Source organism: Symsagittifera roscoffensis, chromosome 4, assembly GCF_963678635.1.
Source record: "Symsagittifera roscoffensis chromosome 4, txSymRosc1.1, whole genome shotgun sequence".
Lineage (NCBI taxonomy): Eukaryota > Metazoa > Xenacoelomorpha > Acoela > Convolutidae > Symsagittifera > Symsagittifera roscoffensis.
Window position 1 is genome coordinate 56,740,037 of NC_087065.1, and position 10,635 is coordinate 56,750,671.

The 10,635-nt window shown below is 36.4% G+C and overlaps 1 protein-coding gene across 1 annotated transcript; it reads left to right on the forward strand.

Moving 5' to 3' along the window:
• The first annotated feature begins 4,268 nt into the window (after positions 1–4,268).
• Positions 4,269–6,194, forward strand: LOC134844389 (mucin-2-like). Its single transcript, XM_063861046.1, has one exon. The coding sequence runs from the start codon at positions 4,605–4,607 to the stop codon at positions 5,829–5,831; it is 1,227 nt and encodes a 408-aa protein (XP_063717116.1). The 5' UTR covers positions 4,269–4,604; the 3' UTR covers positions 5,832–6,194.
• Positions 6,195–10,635: the final 4,441 nt, after the last annotated feature.

Consider the following 10,635-nt stretch of genomic DNA (forward strand, 5'->3'; position numbering starts at 1 on the left):
AACCAACTGTTAATCTAATTAAATACAATATATGATTTTTATGGTATCATTTGGGCCAATTTTGAGTAACAATAAAATCAGTTAAAATGGATTTTTTATTTTTGTTCACTTTTTTGATGGCTTTTTGATACAGATTCTATAAAAACTGTTTTCAGATTTGTTCATTCATCAAGAATAGGAAGAATTTGAATTGAACTTATATAGTATGCTATACATTTTTTTTTGTGTTGATGTTTTGCTGAAAAAAAATTCTGAGAATAACTAATCTGTATAATTTATGCAAAAAAAAAATGAAAAAAATGAGTTGTTCTAAGTTGAGTTCATTAAAATGGCAATTACTTAACATAATTGCGCCTAGAACGTTGAAAAGAACGTTGCGCCTAGAGATTTTTTGCGAAATTTTGCGTTCATTTTTTCGATTAGTTTTTTTGATACAGAATCTATAAAGACTATTTTCAGATTTTTTTCGTTCTTCAAAGAATAGGAAAAATTTGAAATGAACTTATATGGTATGCGTTACATTTCGTTTTCGTGTTAATGTTTCACCTGAAGTAAAACTCTTAATATAGCTAACCTGTATATTTTCTGCACAAAAAATGAGTTGTTCTAATTTGAGTTCATTAATATGGCAATTGGTTAATTTAATTGCGCCTAGAACGTTGAAAAAGATTTTTGGAGAAACTTTGCACTTCTGTTAAAATTTTGTTTTTAGTGCTGAGGGAGCCCTTAGATTTGCATACCTCAAAAAAGATTCACATTTTTTTCAGGAAAAACAACCACGAGTGATTATTGCTCTCTGAAACTCCGATGGATAAACTTTTTTACTACAAAATTTTGCTCAGGTTTTGAAACAAAAAGAATAGAAATATCAAGTCAAGTTTTGATAAAAATTATTGGCTTAAAAAGATCCATGTAAACTGATTTACATTGATTTTTTTAGGTACGAATTTATTTATTTTTTCAATAAAAAATTCAAACATTCCCTTTTAAACCATTTTGCATACCTAAATGGGCTACTGTTAAACTATTTTGATACAGTATACAATCAGTTGGATAATAAATGATTTATAAATCAATTTAAAAGGGCTATCATCCATTATTCATCAGCAAACTTCATCGTTTATTTTCTTTAGTTTTCTTTGTTTTCAATTTTTTTTGTTTCCGATTGATAAGTTTTTTTTCCATTTTTTAGCTTTTTTTCTTATTCGACTTTTTGAAAAAAAAACCATGAAAAATGTTTCAAGCAATGCAAACTCAAAAATCGTCCAAAAACGCCTAAACATGAATTTATACGTATTTCTTAAAAGTAACCGTACTGACCAAGTGGATTGCAATCACTTTCATGCAGATAATGTAGCAAGGACCTAGAAAAATTGATATGCATCGATTTGAAATCGACTCTGTTTGGTACCAAAAGTAAACTTAAAGTCAATTTCAACCAACTGTTAATCTAATTAAATACAATATATGATTTTTATGGTATCATTTGGGCCAATTTTGAGTAACAATAAAATCAGTTAAAATGGATTTTTTATTTTTGTTCACTTTTTTGATGGCTTTTTGATACAGATTCTATAAAAACTGTTTTCAGATTTGTTCATTCATCAAGGAATAGGAAGAATTTGAATTGAACTTATATAGTATGCTATACATTTTTTTTTGTGTTGATGTTTTGCTGAAAAAAAATTCTGAGAATAACTAATCTGTATAATTTATGCAAAAAAAAATGAAAAAAATGAATTGTTCTAAGTTGAGTTCATTAAAATGGCAATTACTTAACATAATTGCGCCTAGAACGTTGAAAAGAACGTTGCGCCTAGAGATTTTTTGCGAAATTTTGCACTTCTGATAAAATTTTATTTTTAATACCTCGGGAGCCGTTATTTTTGCAAACGTGAAAAAAAGAATCCCTTCATCACAATTTTTTTTTCAAAAAAAAGCTCCTCGAGTGATTATTATTCTCTGTAATTCCGATGGAAATAATTTTTGCAAAAGTTTGCTGACGTTTTGAAACGAAAAGAATAGGAAAATAATAAGTCAAACTTTGATAGAATTCAGGGCTGTGAACAAACCCGTGTAAACTGATTTAAATCAATTTTTTAGGTAATGAATTTAATTGTTTTTCAGTCAAAAAATCCAATCAGTCTCTTTTTAATTGATTTGCGTATCTAAATGGGCTACGATTAATATATTTTGATATTGTATAATATCTCTAAAACATGGTTTAAATCGATTCCAATCTCATGTTTGTCAGTGCGGGTTACTAGGTTGAGCCAACGTCTCTCCAGGGTACTGGCTGTCTAGCCGATAGAACATAGGCCGAAAAAGTATCTTAATGGGTTAACGCCGAAATTATGTAGATGGTATAATAAAACGTCTTTGGTTTTCGGTCTATATTTGGAGCGTTTTGATTTTGGGGGCAACACTTACTGGAACCTCATTTTCCCAGTAAATACACCTCTACTGGGACTTAGTCACATTAACCTTCACTGAGACTGACCTTTACTGGGATCGATCCAACCAGCTTCTCGGAAAGTTTACTCTCAATTTTTATGGATTGATTGTAAGGGATCTTTGTTTTTTAAATTAAAACAAGACTACTCGTATCAGGGCGAAGCCCTGAATGTTCCGACTGCCTTTTAAGGTTTATGGAGCAGTAATAACATTAAAAAAATCAATGAAATAAAACAAAATAAAAAATTTTTTTTTCTAAAATTTGACATTTTCAACGAAAATCATCCCCCGACACGCCATACAAAGTACAAAAGGATAAATTTCGCTCCTTGTAACAAACCAACTATGGCAAATAAGCTTCTTTTAACCAATTTGGAACGATTTCTAAGACGGATTAACTCTCCGCTTACGCGTTAATAGCGCGAAATATATCGCGCGTTAATTGTCCCAAATTGGCCAAAATGGCAATCTTTAAACCCCCGTAACTTTACCAAAAATGATCACAGGTAAAATATCTTTTCAAATTTGAGCTCAGGACAACAATACTTTTCGAATGATGTAAAAAAATTCCGTCAAAAATGGTTAGTTAAAAAGTCGAAATTTGTCTGAAGAAAAAAAAACCGAGCACAAATATTCCGTTACTTTCGTATCGAAAGTCGGAACAATAATTATAATCTTCTATCAAAACTCATCGTATATCGGTGTGAATGTTCAGTCTGCGTTTTTAGGGCAATTCAACAGTTTTTTTGCTAGAAAATGACGAAAGAAATTAAAAACAAACTTAAAAATTTTGTTGGGATGTAATTAGCGCCCAATATTTTAACAACAAGACCAAATAACTTGCCTAAATTCAACTTGGAACTCATTAATCTGCCGCTCACATGTGTTAGAAGAACAAAATGTATATCGCGTGTTATTTATTCAAACCCCCATAACTTAACAAAAAATGGTCACAAGTGAAATATCTTTTGTATTTGAGCTCGGGACAGCAATCTTCGGATGGTTTAAATAAAATTCTGTCTTAAATACTTTGTTAAACATTCAAAAATTGACTGAATATAAAAGTCGGAACAAAACAACCACCTCAAGCATAATTGTTCCGCACTTTTTTTTCAAAAAGTCTGAAAAAAGTCCGTTTTTATGTTTTCATGGGTCTTGATAATCGATTACATGAGCTAAATTGTTTATCGTTTTAATTGTTCCGACTTTCGAAGAAAATGGAATATTTATGCTCGGTGTGGTTGTTTTAGTCAGTTAATTTTCGCCGATCGAAATAAAAATTTTCAACAAATTTTTTATACCCCATTGAAGATATCGACTTTCTGAATTCAAATGTAAAAAAAAAACATTTTACCTCCAATTATTTATGCAAAACTCTGGGGGTTTGAAAATTGCCAAATTGGCCATGTTCTGAACTAAGTTAAGCGCAATTTAAAGAATTTATTCATTTTGCTGAGAGCGTAACGCGAATTATTTATGCGTAGCGAATTATGCGTAGCGAATCGTTCCAAATCGAATTGAAGCTAGCTAATCTGATCGGTCGTATTAAATTCATACGCCTCAACATTCATACTTTGATATCGTCCAGAACTTCGTCCAGATATTTACAGGTTTTCAATATTTTCTATTCCCAAAAACTATTCGATATGGATTAAAGGACAGTCGGAAAATTCAGGGCTTTGCTCTGATATACGAGCAGTCTTGTTCATTATAATCGATAAATTTCCATGAAACTCCAGTGCTGAGCACAATTTGGTGTGTGCGTCTCTGAAATCCAGAGACAAGTCTTTGAACATAGTTAAATTTTTGTCGGAACGATCAAAGAAATAAACGAAAGAACAAAGGAAGATCAAAAAGGCGTCTTTGTTAAAGAATCCGCTTATAATTCACAAAATACACAGTTTGGTCTGTTCCTGTCGTTGGTTTTAATTTACAACGGAAATCGTAACATTGGAATACGGAACTCTGATGACCTGATTGAGCCTGTAAATTATTCAATGAACCGAATTAAATTGAAATTTTGCGGAAGAGAATACATCTGGTATCCATAGTTGTTTGTTGTTTGTTTATACCAAAGTTGGACGTAATGGCAACAAAAAAAAGGTTTCCAAAAAGAAATATTGAAATAGAAAATTGAGGGAGAACTTAAAATGGGCCAAAATATTTTTCATTTATGGGCCGTAATTCACATGACATTTGTACTCTTGGTAAAAGGTCAAATTAACTCAGACCGCCTGGTTTATATCGAGGGTTTGCCCGTCGACCACAGAGATGGTCTGACAGTGTCTAACAAATTCATGTATCCCGACGAATGCAATCAATACTGTGTAAACACTGATGGTTGTGAATCATTCAGCTGGAACTCGCAAAACAGCGAATGTCGTTATTACTCTTGGCCTCTGGACCCAGAAAATTTTTCGAAGGTGCCTCGAACATACTGGTATGTGAAAAACTTCAGAGAAATTCGATATATTTTTGGAGCTGATTCAATTAAGATGAACATAGTTAATAACTATTTGGAGCAGGAGCCACGAAGTTTAGAAACGACTAGCGGAACTACAAGTCTGACTTCAAGCTACACGACAAGTCTCACGACTCAAGGAATCACGTCGCAAACGACAACAAGCGCGACAACAAGCGCGACTACAAGCGCGACTACAAGTTCCACAAGCAGTCCGACAACTAGTTCAACTACAAGTTCCACAAGCAGTCCGACAACTAGTTCAACTACAAGTTCGACAAGCAGTCCGACAACTAGTTCAACTACAAGTTCGACAAGCAGTCCGACAACTAGTTCAACTACAAGTTCGACAAGCAGTCCGACAACTAGTTCAACTACAAGTTCGACAAGCAGTCCGACAACAAGCTCTATTACAAGTTCGACAAGCAGTCCGACAACAAGCTCAACTACAAGTTCGACAAGCAGTCCGACAACTAGTTCAACTACAAGTTCGACAAGCAGTCCGACAACAAGCTCAACTACAAGTTCGACAAGCAGTCCGACAACAAGCTCAACTACAAGTTCGACAAGCAGTCCGACAAATAGTTCAACTACAAGTTCGACAAGCAGCTCGACAACTAGTTCAACTACAAGTTCGACAAGCAGTCCGACAACTAGTTCAACTACAAGTTCGACAAGCAGTCCGACAACAAGCTCAACTACAAGTTCGACAAGCAGTCCGACAACAAGCTCAACTACAAGTTCGACAAGCAGTCCGACAACAAGCTCAACTACAAGTTCGACAAGCAGTCCGACAATAAGCTCAACTACAAGTTCGACAAGCAGTCCGACAACAAGCTCAACTACAAGTTCGACGGATCCCGTTGCTTGCCAGCGTGGAAACTCTTGCAATGCCCCAGGCCGCGGTAATGGTTAGGTCTTGCTCAAGTGTGGCAAGCCGACAACAAGCTCAACTACAAGTTCGACAAGCAGTCCGAAAGCTGAATTTCGAAAACTTCATTTTGATTTTCCGATCGGTCCTGATGCAATACAATAACTCTATTTTCCAAATTCTTCCGCACCGCCCCCGTCAAATCTCTTTTGATCAATTCTCGTTTTGTCTTATTTCCATCTCACGCGCACACGCAAAAATGTTTTTCTTAATAGTTTGAATCTATTAGATCATATCAAGAATTACATGGGACATTACATATTATTTGTTAATATCTATTTTTGCAGTTTGTTTGTGTTTCATTAGTTTCCCGGGTCGAGATCCCGCTCAAAAACCGCTCAAGATTTGAGCGGTTTGAGCGGTTTTCCAGCAAGATTTGAGCGGTTTGAGCGGTTTGGGCGGTGTGGGCGGTTTTTTTTGGAAAAACCGCTCAAACCGCTCAAATCTTGCTTAAAAAACCGCTCAAAAACCGCTCATTTCTTGCGGTGATTTTTGAACGGTTTTTCAAGCAAGATTTGAGCGGTTTTTGAGCGGTTTTTGAGCGGTTTTTGAGCGGTCTTCCCGGGTCGAGGTCCCAGACTCAACATTTCTCTTCTCTGCAAAACTCGAACGAACACGTTCATCCAGGGGCGACCAATATGTAGTAATTTTCCAAAAAGTGCCCAAAAACAGCAATAAAAATCCTGACAGTACATTTGTTGTGCATGTCTAAAACATTGAACATACTCAGTAGAACAAATACAGCGAATATTAAGCTTCCAGCAAGTCCGCATAGACTAACGGATAAGGCGTCTGACTTCGAATCAGAAGATTGCGGGTTCGAATCCCTCTGTGGTCGACTTTTTATTAGATAAACCGCTCAAAACCGTTCAAATCTTGCGCGGTTTTTGAGCGGTTTTTTTAGACAAACCGTTCAAAAACCGCTCAAACCGCTCATTTTGAAGCAAGATTTTGAGCGTAATTGTCTAAAAAAACCGCTCAAACCGCTCAAATCGTGCTTCAAATTAGGTGAAAAATCTCGACTCGGGTTATGTTAATACACGGGCAATATAAGGTTTATCACTCTCTCCGACTTTTTTCATCCTCATAATTTCATAGCTAGTTCTCATCGGTGATCAAGTTAATATCCTCTCCCCTTAATAGACCAAGTTAAGATCCTCCACCCCAGCGCTTAAATTAAATTAAATTTGCTAAGCGCTGCATGTAAAATGCTCGATTCTGATTGGCTGAAAATTCCCAAGTTAGAACCAAGTTAACATCCTCCCCCCTAAACGTGTTTAGGGGGGAGGATGTTAACTTGGCCGCTCCTCGGTACCAAAATGATAAATCAAACCCATTTGTACGAAAATAAAAAATCGATCGAGTTAGTACCAAAAATATTCAATTATCCAAAGACTACTAAACCGACTATTTTAAGCTCTTGGCTTAAGGTCGCCGGTGGGTACGCTACGCGCGCGTCGCCGCCTTGCGGCGATAACGGGCTCTAACTTTCGTAAAGAGTCCTACCCTCTGTTGGCAAGCTCGCAATACGTTGGCGCGACTGCGGCTGTCATTATTCTGCTGCTTAGTTTTCTTCTACTTGAACAGTACAAAATTATTGTAGTATTTCGTTGGCTCACAATTCGACCAATCAGAAATCGAGTTGAATAACTTTGGTACAAATGGGACCGATTTTTCGTTTTGGTACAAATGAACGTTGGTACAAATGGGACTTCACCGTGCTCCTCTCCATTCGTCATAATATTTATTTTTTGATGACAAGGCAAAACTTCATTCTTCGGCAACAAATGGATCAAGGCGCCGTGTCGAAAATTCAGACGGAGAAAATTTCACCATCGAAAACGATAAAAATGACACTGTTCATGATTCTCTCCCTCTTAATTTACACTGTACGATATTTAGATTGAATTGACTATTTTTAGTGATTATTCGTCAAGGTAGCTACGATACACACTTTAGCGGGTTTAGGAGGGGTCTGAGGGGTGGTGGGTTTCCTCCTCTGGGAGGTCCTCTGTAGGAATTTGACCCCCCGACTACCAAAAGGGTTCCCCTTTAGGTACTTTTTACGCTTACGAATAGCAATCGTTATCAAATCGGAATACAGAATTTTTTTTGGTTTAACTTGTTTAACAAAATCACTTGCATCACTAGACTTCTTTCACGTGCACCATTCACGTGCTATCATGCTCAAATTCTTCAAAATTTAAAGTGAACTATCGGTCCACCGCTACTACCGACAGAATTTTTAAGAATTTGTATCAGTACTCTGATATTGATAATTGGCTTCTCAAGCAAACCCAGGCAGGTCTACTTTTTAAGTCGAAATATTCCGTTTTAAGAAAGTTTTTGGCCTATCTTTTGTCTGATTATGTTTTAACGGCTTAGTTGCCGCATGACTGATTTTTCTTGTTTTACAAAATAGTTAAGTCTTATGATAGCTTGGCTGAACTCCAACTCAAATTATCCTAAATTTTCAGGCATGCAAAGATCTATTGTTCGAATCTGGCCCGAACCTATTTCTTATAAAAAAGGAAATTTTCCGTTGCAAAAATTATCGACATGCGTGTCTGCTAGTGTTTGGTCGGTTAGTTTTTTCATATATTTTTGCTGGTTTTTAAATAATTTTTGTTGTTATAGTTGAAAGAGTTATGTTTTGTGACTGTAATTTGAAAGCTTGTTAACTTTGCAACCTACCTTTTTTGCTTTTTTGGCCTGAAAACTTTGTTTGCTTCAATTGTTTCGACTTATGATTCATCAAGTAGGTGACCTAATAGCGAAAGTTTGAAAAATTAAATTTTTCATGCTTTGTGTTTTCGGAGGCAGAGGAGCGTAAAAGTTTAGATTTTGAGAACCTACAAAAGTTTTTCAATTGAAAACAATTAAGCTCATGAAAGGTCTAATCAACTTTTGTCGACTCAGTTGCCGCTCAATTTTTGTATCTAAATACCTTTTAAACACCAGTTATTGTGTTTGTAGACGTGTTTTTGTCTATTTGAACATCATTTGAGTCAAATTTCTGAAGTTTTTGTAGCTGTGGTTTTCTCCAAATTTCGGTCTTTTTTTCGACAAAAAGGCTTTTGTTTCATTTTTCCTCTGCTAGCTTGCATTGCTATGTCTGTGTAGTATCGCAAGTGGTGCGAAGCTCCTCTTCACCTGTGTGTTAATGAACTCCATTTTTGGCCGGCTGGCCCCATAGTTTTTCTATAGGCGCTGTCGCAAACCAACAATTAATTAGGTTTCCTGGGTTGACTTCAATGTAATAACAATTCTCTACTATAAAATGCCTCACAAATTTCAAAAGTGATCAAAAATTTGCTTATTACTTTTTTTTTAAAAACTGTGCTCGAAAAACTTTAGAAAATAACGTGCAATGAAAACTGTTATATTTTGTCTATAACAATTTGCAGTTTTCAACATTCACAAAAAATTTTAGGTGGTACACAGGGGCGGATCTAGGGATCTAGGATTTTCTCGATGGGGGGCGGATTTTCAAAAATTTTCAAAAATTTTATCTCGACCTTATTTTTTTTTAGCTCAGCCGAATTGATTTTCCGAGCCTTCCCAAAGCACTAAAAAGGCGCTGTTTTGGTAAAATTTTCTGCGCCGCAGGCAAAAGTTTGAAAAACAGGCCAAAAAAGGCTTTTTAGGCAGTTTTTAGAAAATTTTGACCAAAAAAGTTTAAGTTTCGTTTTTTTGGCGCGCGCTTTCCCCTTAAAGTAATTATATATTGGCGCCGAGGGCGCCTTTAGAAAATTTTTAGGGTCCGTCACCAAATATGGATATTTCAAAATAGTACAAAGGGGGGACCCTTTGGGTCGGCAGGGGGTCGAATCCCCGAGGAGGCGGCGTCCGCCCCCTGCCCCCCCTAAACCCGTCCCTGGGGGTACACCAGCAGATTTAGGGTGGGGGGGGGGGGGTGACCGGACGCCTTTTTCTCAAGGATTCGACCCCCTGCCGACCCAAAGGACCCCCTCTTTGTACTATTTTGAGATGTCCCTTTTTGGCTGACGGACCCTAAAGTTTTTTCTGAAGGCGCTTTTGGCGCTAATATATGAAAGTTTTTTCTGAAGGCGCTTTTGGCGCTAATATATGTTAGTTTTGTAGTTTTGAAGGGGCGGGGGATCGTGCCTAAAAAACGCAATTTTTTAATCAAATTTTTGCAAAAAAAATACCAAAAATGCCTTTTTTGGCCTGTTTTTTCAAAAATTTGGTCAAAATGGGGTCTCAGAAAAAGGAAAGTCTGAAAAATCCGCCCCCCCCCCCCCACTTGAGAAAATCCTAGATCCGACTCTGGTTTGGTATCTTGCATTAAGCGGAAACCTGAGTTTTTGTTTCTGGTCGGAACCAGACACTTCGTCTACTGTACTATCTTGAATATTTTATGACTCGTGAAAAGTACTGCAGTACTCATCAGCGCCAATTGTAAGAAATTAAGTAGGAAGTTAAGTCAGCGCCAATTGTAGGAAGTTAAGCGAAAAACTTAAAATTTATTTCTGGTCGGTGCCAGACACTTCGTCTATTCAACCATCCTGAATATTTTCTGACTGGTGAAAATACTGCAGTACTCTTCAGCGCCAATTGCAGGAAGCTAAATGATGATATATATTTCTGATTCACAGCTAGTTTTTTAATCATGAGATATAGTCCCATATCTTTGAGAACAGACGCACATAGTGAATAAAGTTAAAAGAAGGAACTCAAAAAGTCTGCGATTTTTAGTTTATGGAAAACTGCTAGTCGCATAATTTCATGCAAGGAAAAATACTTACAAATTTGTACATATATGGAA

What these genes read in the sequence shown, in the direction of transcription:
- LOC134844389 (XM_063861046.1), top strand. Translation starts at nt 4,605, where the DNA reads ATGGGCCAAAATATTTTTCATTTATGGGCCGTAATTCACATGACATTT.